The following is a 14,743-nucleotide window of genomic DNA, read 5'->3' on the forward strand; positions in this document are numbered from 1 at the left end:
CGTCCCATAACAGCCGGACGGCGAGGTTCAGTGGATTCAGGGGAATATCAAATACTGGACATCAACGTTAAGTGAAGCAACCCTCTGCTGCTTTTCATATCGGGTGACAATGACCCGGAGCCCGGTAATGAGGCTTCTGGTGCTGTTGTGCATCGGCGGATCTGTCCACTGTACGCAATTTTCGGTGGACCCGGTTTTGGATGAAGCACGAAGTTTAGCAATGCATTCAAGTATGTTCATTATTTATTCTTGTGTTGATGTTTAATAATGTTCGATAGATGGATAGATGGATGTGCTTTTTCACCACAGGTGGCTGTACCGAGAACGGGCGCGTTTATAAGTTGAACGATCAGTGGGAGCGTCCCTTCATGGGCAGCAGCACACTTCTGTGCACTTGTCATGGGGTTTCGGGGATCAAGTGTAAATCCAAACCTGCAGGTGAGGTTCGACATGCAGTGATTTATGCTTGTATGCTTTAAAGACATACGCGTCAGTATTTCTGTAAGAATGAACGAATGCGCGTCACGCACAATTACGCACGGACATAAAAGCGCTCAGCGGGTACTTTGCTCATTTTCAATGTTTGATACGAAGTTTTGTTTGTACTGGTCGCCTTTCTTACATCTTTAGCCGAGGAATCGTGCTATGACAAATTCAACGCCCGATCTTACCGAGTCGGAGAAACCTACGAGCGACCCAAGGATGAAATGATATGGGACTGTACCTGTATCGGGTCTGGCAAAGGCAAAATCAGCTGCACCATCGCAAGTAAGTCCTCTCGCGGTAGCAAAAATAGAAACTTAGAATATATTGAATGATTATATTGAGAATTGTATTCATTTAAATATAAACTCTGATGGTCTGTGTGGTTACTGTAATGTGCTGCTATCATCAAGCTTATGGGAACCAATGGAACACCATTAAATCTTTGAGACCCACAGCACTACATACATATATTTTTGTTAATTGCAATGGTGTTCTTTAATGTGTAGTGAATACAACAAAGCTGAGTATACTAGCAAATTGTTGATTTATCAATACAATACAGTAATGTGTACATTGAACTGATCAGCTTTGCTTGCACTCAGATCGCTGCCACGAAGGAGGTAACTCATACAGAATTGGGGAGACTTGGACACGACCCCACGACACAGGAGATTACATGCTTAAGTGTGTGTGCCTTGGCAATGGAAAGGGAGAGTGGACCTGTCAACCCATTTGTGAGTGTGTTTTGTCTTCAGTAGTATCATTGGGACTCCTGCATAAAAAGATCAACTTTGATTTTTAAAAGGTTATAAATGTGGCTTTGTATGAAATTTTGCTTGCCAACTACACCCAACCTGAACGACTAAAATGAAACACTGCTGTTTCTGCACAGCGGAGCGTTGCTATGACGACTCACAAGGAACCTCATACGTGGTGGGCCAGATGTGGCAGAAACCCTATCAGGGCTGGATGATCGTGGACTGCACGTGTTTGGGGGAGGGTAACGGACGCATCACCTGCACCTCCAGAAGTGAGTGTTGGCTTTTTATCACAAAGGCTGCCAAATGGGAATCTTGAAATGTTTTAGCTACCTAACTTTGTCTTGACCAACGACGTGAAGTTACCACAAGTATGTTCAAAATGTAGTTGTTGTTTTCACATTATTGTGGGTAAAACTGTTTCAAATGATGACGTTGCTGACGAGATCTCTCCATTCTGCCCTGTATTTTTCAATGTCTCCTTTCATGACTCTGTAATTATTTGCACGCCACACCCTTATTACATAATCTCCAGTGAGGTCTGCACGACTCCTGCGACTCAACGGCAACATGCACATGGAAAATCTCTGCCTGCACTTTCCACAGCTGATGATGCCGAGAAATGAAGCGAGACGTAACTTCCTTCATCGCTCTGAAAAGCGTCAGCAACACTGTTATGGTCATAAAAAAGACGAACTGCTGAGGAGTGATGGTGTGGAGGTGTTTCTCAAACACAAATTCTGCAGAGGGAGCTGGCTGGATGTTGTGTTTAGTACCATTAAGAAATCATTATCACCTTTGAGGAATCACGTTGTTGTAGCTGAAGAAGTTCATGAAAGATTTTGATTCCTAGGGAGCGTCTCCAAAGTGCATACTTATGATGCTTGATTTTTATTGAGCCATAATGCATCTTTTTTTAGATCGTTGTAATGACCAGGACACCAGAACCTCGTACCGTATCGGCGAGACCTGGAACAAACAGGACTCCAGTGGAAACACCCTGCATTGTCTGTGCACTGGCAATGGACGCGGAGAATGGAAGTGCGAAAGACATGCCGCTTCCCACTCCAACCCTGCCATCGGTACGTGTGAGGTGTTCTCAAATAGCAGTAAAGTTTTATTGAACATTTTATTTGCCAGTTCTTCACGATATTGGTAAATAAAGGTTCATGTGATGCCTCACCGATTTAATTCTATTTGATTTCTTTTAGGGTCTTGTTGAATTATTGCATGATTCTGTTTTCTTTCATCCAGGTACTATTGATAGAGTCAATCATGTGGTCCGACCAATGACGGAGCAGGTCGACGTTCTGTCTGAAGTGCTTGAGGAGGCCAACTGCAAAAGCGATTCCGGTGTGGCGTACTCCAACGGGATGAGCTGGAGCAGGACTCAGGGCAGCAAGGAGATGCTGTGCACGTGTATCGGTGGAGGAATCAGCTGCGAGGAGCATGGTAATTGTTCGCTCGGAAGTGAAATCCAAATGGAAATGCTGTAGTACATCCTACTGCAATGGTTCCTTCATTTTTAATAATGTTGTTTTTTGTATCGGTCTACGCAGACGGACAGTCACAGGTTTATGGCGGCAACTCTGGCGGGCAGCCGTGTGTCTTCCCCTTCATATTCAGTGGAGACACGTACTACTCCTGCATCTCGGAGGGTCAGACCGACGGCCAGCTGTGGTGCAGCACCACCTCCAATTACGACAATGATGCCATGTACTCATTCTGCACGCAGAGAAACCGTCAGTGAATCCGAAAGCTAGCTGTTGCTCTGTCTGATGAAGTTATTCAAACAAGATTGGGTTTTTCTAATCGTGCCGTTTATTGACCTTCTAGTGCTGGTGACGACTCGAGGAGGAAACTCCAATGGAGCACTCTGCAAGTTCCCCTTCGTCTACAACGGACGGAACTACACCGACTGCACATCTGACGGCCGGCGTGACGGCATGAAGTGGTGCGGTACCACGACCGACTATGACAGAGAACAAAAATTTGGATTCTGTCCGATGAAAGGTAAGAGTAAATCATGATGAATTCTCCTGTGGATTAACAAGGTGTGTAACGATATACAGTATCGTGGCACAATATATCATGTTACAGGAAATATGACTTTTTTTGTTCAAAATGACTCAAATTATGGCATGAGTCAACATATATATTGTTTTCTCTTTAATATGCTCTTTCTTAGAATTGAGCTTTTATGTTAAAATGTATGTTCATTTGTATTAAATTAAAAGCAAAAGGTTCAATTGATTCTTTAATGTTGTCAATTGAATAACAAGTTTTATTGACATATTCATAAAAAATGATTAGGAAATAAATCTGTTATTTGAATTTCAGTTTCATTTCACTTCCAAAGATTGTGATACTGTCGTATTGTGTATTGTATCGAACTGGTGCTTTTTATTGGATTCTGACAGAGTGAAGCTTCTTATGGCTTCTTTGTTTAATCGCTTGTTTATGCGATCAGGTCTTGACATCCAGCGATCTGCGAATGAGTTCTCCAGCCGTGTATAAAAGCCTTTAAGGACGTGGGAGTTTTAAGAGCATGTAGTGAGCGAGTGTTGATTCGTTGCCTGGATCTGCCGGGTCCGCCCTGGTCAGGGTCCAGAGACGGGCTCCAGTCCAAACTAGACATTGCGTTGTGCTGGGTTTCACACAGACCTTTGCATTGAGATATAAACGGCTTGATGTAGGTGTAGTTTAATAGCAGTATTAACTGATTTGAACGTTTCTGTGTGTCTTTATTTTATAATGCAGCTCATGAGGAAGTGTGCTCTGTCAATGACGTCATGTACCGGGTTGGAGATGAATGGGACAAGCGGCATGACACACTGGGTCACATGATGCGCTGCAAGTGTCAGGGGAGCGGCCGCGGGGAATGGAGCTGCATTTCACACACACAGCTCCGAGGTTAATGTGTGCTTTAATTGAACTCAACTCTTATCGGACTTATCGGTCAGTGATGTGTCACAGGGTCAAGTCAAGTACGGAAAATGCCTTGTGGAGCAAACAGAGAATAGATGAAGATGTGTCTTTCTTGTGCAAACTTAATCTGGTTTGTTTTGATTTAAGCCATAATAACTCAATACAGCTGACTAACACAATAAAACACAAGAAAAACATGATTTTTTTTGGAACCAAACTATTCAAATATTTAAAATCATTTAAAATAATCATAACAAAGGTTAAGTAATACACTTTTTTTACTATAATAAAACCATGTTTTATCCCAAAACAATTGTGTTGCTTGTTTCAGACCAGTGCGTCTTGGAAGGCCAGACGTATGAGGTGAACGAGACCTTTGAGAAGCGACACGATCAGGGCTACATGATGAACTGTACGTGCTTTGGTCAGGGCCGCGGACGCTGGAAGTGTGATGCCATCGGTAAGTGTGTCCCTCTTAACACACTCGCTCAGTCTGATTTCTCCTGTTCCGTGTCTCCAACGAAATGTCAGAACTTTCCTTTAAAAGTTCAAAGTGTCTGCCTTATAGTTTCCACATTTCCTTTGATTCAAAGCGAACAGTCGTAATTGAACAATGGCCTTTGCAAACATGTCCGACTTGGAACAAAAGAGAGCATTTTAGCTGTATGTGAACAAACCATTTATGCAGAAGTTTCTTTCTTTAGATCAGTGCCAGGAGCCGGAGACCAAGGCATTTCACCAGATAGGTGAGACGTGGAACAAGGTGATCCAGAGCATCCCTCATAGGTGTTCGTGTTATGGCAATGGCATAGGCGAGCTGGCCTGTGAACCCCTGCAGTCTACTGGTAAGAGATCTCACAACTCTGCATTTCAAATGTCCAAGCAAACAACACGAAAAATATCAACCAGGGTTGCCAGGTCTGTTTAACTCTACAATTGTTGTTGTGGGTTGTGTTTGGTGGGATAAAAGTGTCTAGATTTTGTTCATGAGCTTTTATTCGCATGTGTAAGGAAAATTAGGATTTTAGGTGTGAGAGTGACGTATAGGTTTTTGGGCAGGGTTCATTGGACAGATTTTGTTATGCAGATCTGGCAACCCTGTTGGATCACTAACTCTTTAAAGGACGATAAAAATGTGTCCCTCATACACTATAGTCGTTATTTACAGAAAATCTGGCTTTCAAATGGCACGGTGTTGGATCTTTTTGTGTTCTTGTGATCGACTGATCCAATGGTTTTATTTTTGTCTCTGGCCGTACCGTAGCAAATGGGATCCTTTCATAGCTTTTCACTGTTTACCTAAGAACTGCACCAAATGGCCTGTGGGCGTAGAGACTTTGACATTTGTTGCCTTTTTCAAAGAAAAGTGTGAGCAATATTTTTAGGACGTAGCGTGGCCATCTGTATATGATTTGATCTTTAGCACACTTTTAATAGAAGGTCACCAATGTGAAGTTTTCTTTGAGGTTTCTGGAGGATGCGGTTTGAATGGACACATTTTGGTTTGAATAAAGTGAGATTTACGGGAAGCAAAGAGAAGAGGACTGTTTGAAATGACCTCACTGCTTTGAATTGCATGCAGCTGTTAAACCAACCCGTCGGGATAATAAAGGATAAAGTGGATGAAGAATGTTTTGGCCGGGTGTGATTTTTAACACTGCGCCCACGCAGTCGTCCCCCCGGACCCTTCAACACCAACGACAGTTGTTGTTGTTTTCTTCTGTCTTGACGATAGATTTGACCGTCCTCTCCAAACATGAATCAGTCCTGATGTTTTCTTTCATATAAACCAGACTGTTTTCCAGACGTCTTTGTTTTTCTTTCCTTCACAGTCAATTGTTTGTTTATAAAAGTCACCTCATCTCGCATTCAATATTAAAAACAATTGTAAATGACGACCTTTATACTACAACAGTAGCTAACAGTATACTGACCTTTACTTCCAAAAGCTCCTGTTCGCGTCATCATCACAGAAGCTGGAAATCAACCCAACTCTCATCCCATCCAGTGGAACGCGCCGCCTTCTGCCCACATCACCCAATATATTCTCAAGTGGAGAGTTGTAAGTCATGTGATGCAAAAAGCACAGCTTGTTCAGATTTGTATACATTCATTTCTCTTGGTCTTGATTCTTTGAAGCAGAGACGTTTTGTCCATGTTTGTGCACAGTTCATGTGAAAGAGCGGGTTGAGATTTCAACACTCACAAACAAGCCAAAAACCTTGAACTTCAAAACACACATTTACTCATCGTTCACTTGAGTGGATTCTTGCCAAATTGTTCATGAATCGATTTTCTAACTAGAACAAAAAAGCTTCACATGTACAGTCATTTTTGCCTGAGTGTATACAATTCAATTGATAAAGTACTACATGTTCATCTCCCAAATGGTATTTGGACTAAGATTTATATATTCAGGTCTGAGTGCATTTTATATATATATATTTTATACATTTTCTATTGATTATTCATTTGTAGGGCCGGGGAGATTTTTATGGTTTTAAATGTATTTTTAAAATAATTTAATATTTATTTAGACAATATTTCATTTTTCAGGTCAGAGGACATTGAAAAGTTCACCCTTTACTGTCACAGTCAGACAGTCATACGCTGCCATGCCAACGTTTAAGATCACTTCACTAAAATGTTTCTCAAGGCTTTAAAAAACTTAATTATGTTTTATAGACAACAAAATCATTGTATTTAGTATTTATTAAAAACGATGTACGAATATATTATATTCTTTGTTTTTAAATCATATATTCAAATATAATATATAATAGAATAAAATAGACATTATAACGGCCTGTTTTTAGCAAATATTTTCCTTTCGCAGAAACATTCACGCTCAGCCTGGAAAGAAGCGAACATTCCCAGTCACATAAACTCGCACACCATTTCAGGATTGAAACCAGGTTTGACCTATGAGGGTCAACTGATCAGCATTTTGCGCTACGGACCCCGAGAGGTCACTCGCTTTGACTTCACAACTACGTACGGCTCTCGTGAGTGAATTCGTCCTTTATATTTATATTGATTCTGATCTCCTTTCTGTCCTTTTGACCAACGCTAGTAATCTCAAAATTGCGATAGCGCTCATTGTCTGTTGTAATCTTTCTTTTTATTTATCACTTTCATTCTGAAAGTCACTTTGTAAAAAAGCATCGGCCAAATGCATTAGTGACCACCATCAGACTTGACATTCTTTGCTGCAGTGGCTAGAGCGGAGGGCGATACCACCCAGCCTCTGGCCGTAGTGGACACCTCTGAGTCCGTTACCGAGATCACATCCAGCAGCTTTGTGATCTCATGGGTGTCCGCGTCCGACACCGTGTCTGGATTCCGAGTGGAATATGAGCTCTCGGAGGACGGAGCCCAGCCACAAGTCATCAGTGAGTATCATCAGACGGCCTCGTGTTGAAGAGCGACTGGAGGGAAACCATCAATATTTTGTCGTTGTGTTTAAATACAGACCTCCCCAGCAAAACTACATCAGTGAACCTCCAAGATCTTCTGCCTGGCCGTAGATACAGCGTGCAAGTGTTTGAAGTCAATCCAGAAGGAAACACAAATCTCATCTTGACCACCGCTCAGACCACCGGTGAGCTGACCATCGCCGCTCTGTTAACAGATCGCTTTTCAAATGTTTTTATATGATGGCCGAACCTCGACTCTTGTCTGTGTCATTGCAGCACCCGACAGGCCGACCGATCACCAGGTCACTGATGTCCGGGAGAGGTCCATCGTGATCAGATGGTCGAAACCCAGCGCACCAATCACAGGTTAGCATCGGTAACACCTTCAGCTACACTCAAAACTGTCTTCTAGTTTTATAATAATAAACGCATGTGTTTAGGATACCGTGTTATTTACACGCCGTCGGTCGAGGGGAGCAGTACTGAGCTGATCTTGCCCGAGACTCAGACATCTGTGACGTTGGGTGACCTTCGACCTGGCCTGAGGTATAACGTCAGTATTTACTCAGTGAAGGAAAACATGGAGAGTGAACCTTTGGACCTTCAGGTCAGCACTTCTGGAAAATCTAAACCTGGTAAGATTTCAGCACATTTGAAGCCTATCATTCCATTCAGAATCGCCCTAGTTATCACTATATCAACTTTTTCCACAACTCGGTTATCGTGACCGGAAGCGTTTCGCTCATGGTATTATCGTGGTATCTGCTGCTTTTTTCAAAAAATGTATTCATCTTGAATTTTGTTTATTTTGTGGGTTATTTAGTCAATGAATCACGCTGAGAACAAAAGTCTGGCGAGGCAGAGAGTGTTTGTAACCATTGTGGCTGCTGAATAGTTTACAATATGTGTAGAAACAACACGATGTCGGTGGTTTTAAGTATCACGGTTATTGTCAATGATGGCATATTATCACACTCCTAATCGGGACCCTAATACAGTTATGGCTGAAGTGACTGTTCTTGGTGTGAATGAGCCTTACCTGCAGCACCAACAAACACATTTATTTTGGTAGATTTTTGTTTGAAAATGTTTTCCAACTTGCTGACGTTTTTTAAGAGGCTGTTGATTCATTTTTCTTTGATTGGAGCTTTTTGGCCGTAGTACCTCAGTTTGTCTCTCACGTGTCCAGATGTTCTTCAGGGTATGAAGTGACACTAGCAGATGCTGCAGTTTAGTGTTTGCTCCGAGCCAGAATGACCTTATAAGGATGGACTGGGAAGATCTGAGTGTGTTTTTGTGCTCTCCCCAAATGGTCCCAGTTACCGTCTCTTTACCAAACATGCACTTTCTTATGAGATCTTTTTCCTGTCTTTAAGCTAATAAAGCTCTTTATGTTTTTGGAACGCTCCCAAAAGCCTTTAGTGAGTATATACAGAGATTCTTAATTATACAAATGTTTATATTTCTGTTGCTCATAGTGTGGAGGAATGTGATCCTCATCCCAAATATGAACCCTTCCTGTGCTGTTTGTGTGAAGAGAATCATACCTCTAACTGTATACCCTCACAAAGAAAGAAGTGTGTTATTAGTATACTTTTTAAAACTAAGAATACTTTCAGTCTACATTTTATGTACTTTTTTAGTAATATGAGTAAAATAACACTTATGGGCCCAGTTTGTAGGATTCCCATTCAAAACAGATATGTTCAAAACAACAACAAGGGCATCATTTGATGACGCTGTGAAGGAGCGTGGATACATGGGATCTGTCGTCTTCAACCCCACCTCTAATAATCAAGCAAGCGTGAATAAGAAATCAGCTTTATTGAGGATGTAAAGTAATAAAGTTTTATAAATGTTGCGTTTGATGACGTGTTTTTATATCATAATAATGAATTAGACGTGAAAAATAAATGTATGCAGGCCATCCCCCCGTCGACAGAATTAACCATGAACCCCCCCAGTCAACAGACCTGAGCATGCCCTACAACCTCCAGCACCCTCCCGGTCAGAAAATCTGATGGTCCGGGCCGTTTTTTCTTCCCAGCCCTGCTTACAGTATTCTTGTATTACAGTTGCAATACAAAATAAATACTTGCGGAAACTACGGTAGTTGTGTACGTGAAGTGTACTACTGATAGTCATTGTTATGTAGTATCCTTATAAGAATACTTTTATATTAACTAAAAAGTGGGCCAATTTAGTCCCAAGTAGTACTGAAAGAGTAGACTTACAAGGATATTTCTAGTACACAGATATCAGCATACGTTCTAATTTAAATATACTTTTTAGTACACTTAATAAGCAGTGTTTTTCTTTCCATGTTGCTCACAGAGGAGGTCCAAGCCCCCACTGACCTGCAGTTCTACGAAGTTACCGATTCCAAGATCACCATCACATGGACCGGTCCTCCCACTGAGGTCTCGGGATACCGCGTGACCTTTGCCCCCGTGAGCACCAACGGTCGCGTCCAGAGACCTCTTCAACTTCCCGTCACGCACAACGCTAACGCAGAGCTCACTCACCTCCAGCCCGGAACCCTCTACCGCTTCCACATCTACGCCATCAGTGGAAGTGCCGACAGTGAACCTCTGATTGGAGAGAAATCCACGAGTGAGTTACTAGTTTTATTACACGGCTCGTTGGACTGCTTGGTTCTGATTGGTCAGTCCAGACATTTGCAGGATCGTTATTCCCAGATAACAACCTCTCAAAACTAATAACACAGGGTAATGCGGATGCAGCAAATCATTTTGACAGGTTTTTTGAAAAATTAATTATATATTTGTCTTTTAATAACACATATGACATTATATTTACAAATGATTTAACCAAATTGACCATTCATGACGTTTGAACGTCGTTTCTTACTTTAAAACCCAAACTAAACGGCTTTTCCTCGCAGAAGGTCTGAATTCAGTAAAAATGAGCTAATAACATATTTCAAATTCACATTTTATGTCCAGTTTTTTTCTCAAGCAGCTGTGTAATAATGAACAAGCAGCTGGTTGTTATGGCGAAATAAGCCCCTTCAGCTTCACGTCCTGATCACATTGAATGGGATTATTCTGCCATAACAACCGGCTGCCTGTACATTATTCCTTACTTACAGTAACTAGTTGTGTAAAAGCAGTGTGGTCAATAACCCGCTGCTCTCTATCCACAGAACCCGATGCTCCGAGCGACCTGCGCTTTACGGACATCACTGAGAACAGTGTTTTGCTCGTCTGGTCCGTCCCCAGCTCACAGATCACTGGATATCGTCTTTATATCAGCACAGGAAACTCCCAAACTAGCCCCAAACAGCTGAAGATCCCAGGTCACGAGTCTCAGTACACCATCACCAGCCTTCATCCCGACACCGAGTACATGATCACCCTGCACTCAGAGCAAGGGAACGCACTCAGCGAGGGACTGACCGATGTCTTCAGAACATGTGCGTTTCATCATTTGAGTCTCATTCATGTGTTTATCAACCGAACTCCAAGTTTGCTTAAAATGTTTTCTTTAGTGCATCACGCCATTCACAAATATATTCCTGACCTTTGTCTACATACAGTACTTGTCTGTTGTGTGAGGTTTGGAAAATATGAAATGGTACGAACATATTTCCGTCTGGATTTCCAAGCTGCAATGAAGTGCTGTTTTATTCCCTCCAAGTAGGAGATGGAAAATTCAGACTTTCCATATTGCTTGGAGCCTCTCTACTTCTCTCTTTAGATGAAGACTCTCTCTTGTGCCCACTATGGGCCGGAGTGAGTAATGTCTGGTTTTTGAATGCACCTGCTCTCTTTTGTTTGCTTCCTCAGCTCAGTCGACAGGTAAAGCTCCTCGATTTACAACTGAAGTCACAGACACGTCCCTCGTAATCTCCTGGACCCCCGTACTGCGATTCAGCTACAAGGTATACATATCTTTACAATTGCAAACCTGTGTGACTTTCTTTCTTCAAAAGGAGATTTTTTTCAGAGCGTTGATAGTCAAACAATATTGGATAATGTTGACTTCCATTGTACGGACACAAAACCACTGAGACATTTCTCAAAATACCTTTGATTGTGTTCCACTAAAAAACAGCCACATACATGTGTTAAGCAACGTAAGGGTGAATAAATATTGACACCTGATACAGAAAAGTTCTTTTAGAAAGATTTACCTCCACGTTTCCAGAAAAAAGCTGACAGTATATGGCTTTTCTATGTTTCTTCAGTTGTCCCTGCGGCCGGCACAAGGAGGCGAGTCTCCCAGAGATGAAACGTCTGACAGCGGCAGTATTGTCGTGTCTGGTCTGTCTCCAGGAGTGGAGTACATCTACAGCATGCAACCCGTGTTCAACGGTCGAAAGCACGGCAGCCCCATCACCAACACAATCATGACATGTGAGCCATTCAGGGGTCTTGCTTCAGAGAGGTTTAGTTTAAGACTTTAGTTTGACTTTCATCTTTGTAGTTTCTGTACGAAAATGTATTTCTTACTCCGTATTTTTGTAGATAGAAAAAGCTCATTCTAAGATCATAAATACATAACGCTTCATGATGTAAGGTCTTTATACACCTCTGAACACACAGATATGTTTATTATATTGCATTTCTGTCAATAGATCCTCCAGAAAATTACATACTACCCACGTATTTGTATTCTATTTTTTACAGTAAAAATATATTTTGATTTAAAAATGTGGTGAGAAAATTAGGTGCGGAAGAAAAATGAATATTAAATTTGCTTTATTTGTGTTAAACATAAGCTCACTTCGTTTTCATATCCACTTTCATGAAACAAGACTAAATGTCTTCTGTCACTTTCCTGGTCAAGTAAGAATGTTTAGACATTTCTAGCAATCAAAACAAAAATGCTTATCAAGAAACCCATTCTGAGCGAGAAAATACGACACACATTTTCTAACATCCATTCATCTTTTCTCTGTTACTTTAGCTTTGTCCCCACCGTCTGACCTGAATGTCGTGTCCAACCCTGACACCGGTGAACTCAATGTGAGTTGGACCAGCACCACGAGTCCCGGTAAATATTGACCGTACACCCACTCTTTACTCTAATCACACTTTACTTTGAAGCGCACTGATGGACCTTGAACTATTATGCAGTGTGCGTGTGTGTGTGTGTGTGTGTGTGTGTGTGTGTGTGTGTGTGTGTGTGTGTGCGTGCGTGCGTGTGTGTGTAGAGAAATGTTTGAGTTCACATTGAGATCTTCAGTAATATTGACTTGTGAATGCAGACGAGACAAATCTGAGCTCAGTTTGACACATTGATCACGTCTCTTCTCAAACTCACATGACAGACACATTTCTGACTCTTTTTTTCCTCAAGAGAAACATCTGAGACACACATGAGACTTGAACAGACGTCCTCGTTTGCTTATTCCTTTACTCATCCAGTCATCTTTGTTTTTTACTCTTTATGTTTTTTACTCTTATTTCAGCAAATAGATCACATAAGTTGTACAGCACTTTTCATTTTGACCTTTGCTCCATCATCTCCTCAGACATCAGCAGTTACAGAGTCACATGCACGCCAACCAGAGGCCGTGGAAACACTCTGGAGGAGTTTGTTCAGAAGGAGGAAACCTCGTGCGTCCTCGAGAACCTGAGTCCAGGCATTGAGTACAACATCAGCGTCTACACCATTAAAGACCACCGGGAGAGCGAGCCTGTGACCACCACCATCACGCAAGGTGAGACCTCGTGACACTCCACTTGAGCAGATATAAACATGTTCAGCGGTTGTCTAAAGGTTTTCTTTCACCAGATGAACGTTACTGTGAAGTGAATACTAGACAGCTCTTGTGTATAAAGCCCTGAGGTGTCGATCACATGTGCGCTTTTACATGTGTTTGTATGTCATTCTTATGTTTGTGTAGAGTGCAAAAGCAGAACCATGAAATGCTTTTGTACCAGTGCTATTTGTCGGTTGTTATTAAAGCAATATTCCCCTAGAAACAGTGTGTTGCAGTTCATTTGTTAACAGCTCATGGTGTTGTGGCACGAGTCATTAAAGCCCCTCAGCTGTTATATAATGGACTGTAACACACTGCTTCACACGGCTTATTGCTCTTATAAAACACTTATTCCGCATGCGTAGCAAGGTTTGGTCAAATAAAGTAAATCAAAAGATATTTAGGCTGTGAATAATTCAGGGTATAATAAAACGGTCAGTTCTGGTGCTTGATTCAGATTGGCTGCGCCGAGTTCTAAGGTGTTGTCAAATACCCCGATCCCTGATGATGCAAATCATTTCCAGAGTGGCAGTTTAATATTACACAAACATTAAATATAAATCTGTCTTTTAATAACATATATGACATTATATTTACAAATGATTAAACCAAATTGCTTGTTTGTGACGTTGGAATGTTGCACTTTAAAACCAAAACTAAACTGATTTTCCTCACAGAAGTTCTGCATTCAGTAAAAATGTGCTCATCAAATATTTCTAATTCACATTTCATGTCCAGTTTTTTTCTCATGTGGCCAGAAGTCATGTAATAAGCGTGATAATGTACGAACAGCAGGCTGTTATCATGAAATAAACCCCTTCAGTGAGACACAAGACCCTCAGCCGATCACATTGAAGGGATAACAACCAGCTGCCTGTACATTATCCCTTATGCAGTATATATCTATTCCGGATATATTCTTTTATATTAGATTAAATATAAAAATGTATAAATGTACTGTATATAGACTGTAGATGGGAGCACCTTCAATACTCCTATATATATTATGGTTTTCTTGTCTCTCTGTGATATATATTAGATTAGATTAGATTCAACTTTATTGTCATTACACATATACAAGTACAGTGTAACGAAATGTAGTTTAGGTCTAACCAGAAGTGCAGTTAGCAAGTGCAGGATATACAGTTAGAATAAATACAGAATACAATATTAGGAAAATATGCATGTGAACGGCTTTAAACAAGCTCTTCTTCTTTCATCTGTATGGGCATCATGAAAATACACGTGTAATTCTCAGTTTCACTTAAAGTTCAGTGTGTTGATTCCAAACCCGTTGAATGGATCTGTTGTAGTGTGACTAACTGCATTTGTTTTATTAATGCATTCAATCATTGTCATTGCATGTTGCATGTGTCCACTGATAACCTCAAACGTTAATTTGCTTGTGTTCGTTTGTTCATTGT

The 14,743-nt window shown here is 41.2% G+C and overlaps 1 protein-coding gene across 1 annotated transcript in view; it reads left to right on the plus strand.

Moving 5' to 3' along the window:
* Positions 1-14,743, plus strand: part of fn1b (fibronectin 1b) — a 22,949-nt gene continuing 8,206 nt past the window's right edge. Inside the window, exons 1-24 of the mRNA XM_079462162.1 lie at positions 1-230; positions 310-438; positions 631-768; positions 1,089-1,220; positions 1,379-1,516; positions 2,165-2,326; positions 2,499-2,696; positions 2,804-2,986; positions 3,081-3,257; positions 4,005-4,157; positions 4,504-4,632; positions 4,877-5,017; positions 6,122-6,234; positions 7,009-7,177; positions 7,388-7,564; positions 7,645-7,773; positions 7,865-7,954; positions 8,029-8,223; positions 9,923-10,201; positions 10,755-11,024; positions 11,398-11,492; positions 11,799-11,967; positions 12,521-12,607; positions 13,089-13,277. Of these exons, the coding sequence (XP_079318288.1) occupies positions 110-230; positions 310-438; positions 631-768; positions 1,089-1,220; positions 1,379-1,516; positions 2,165-2,326; positions 2,499-2,696; positions 2,804-2,986; positions 3,081-3,257; positions 4,005-4,157; positions 4,504-4,632; positions 4,877-5,017; positions 6,122-6,234; positions 7,009-7,177; positions 7,388-7,564; positions 7,645-7,773; positions 7,865-7,954; positions 8,029-8,223; positions 9,923-10,201; positions 10,755-11,024; positions 11,398-11,492; positions 11,799-11,967; positions 12,521-12,607; positions 13,089-13,277 (3,763 nt within the window). The 5' untranslated portion in view covers positions 1-109. The remainder of the gene's footprint in view (positions 231-309; positions 439-630; positions 769-1,088; positions 1,221-1,378; positions 1,517-2,164; positions 2,327-2,498; positions 2,697-2,803; positions 2,987-3,080; positions 3,258-4,004; positions 4,158-4,503; positions 4,633-4,876; positions 5,018-6,121; positions 6,235-7,008; positions 7,178-7,387; positions 7,565-7,644; positions 7,774-7,864; positions 7,955-8,028; positions 8,224-9,922; positions 10,202-10,754; positions 11,025-11,397; positions 11,493-11,798; positions 11,968-12,520; positions 12,608-13,088; positions 13,278-14,743) is intronic.

This window comes from Barbatula barbatula, assembly GCF_947034865.1.
Source record: "Barbatula barbatula genome assembly, chromosome: 8".
Lineage (NCBI taxonomy): Eukaryota > Metazoa > Chordata > Actinopteri > Cypriniformes > Nemacheilidae > Barbatula > Barbatula barbatula.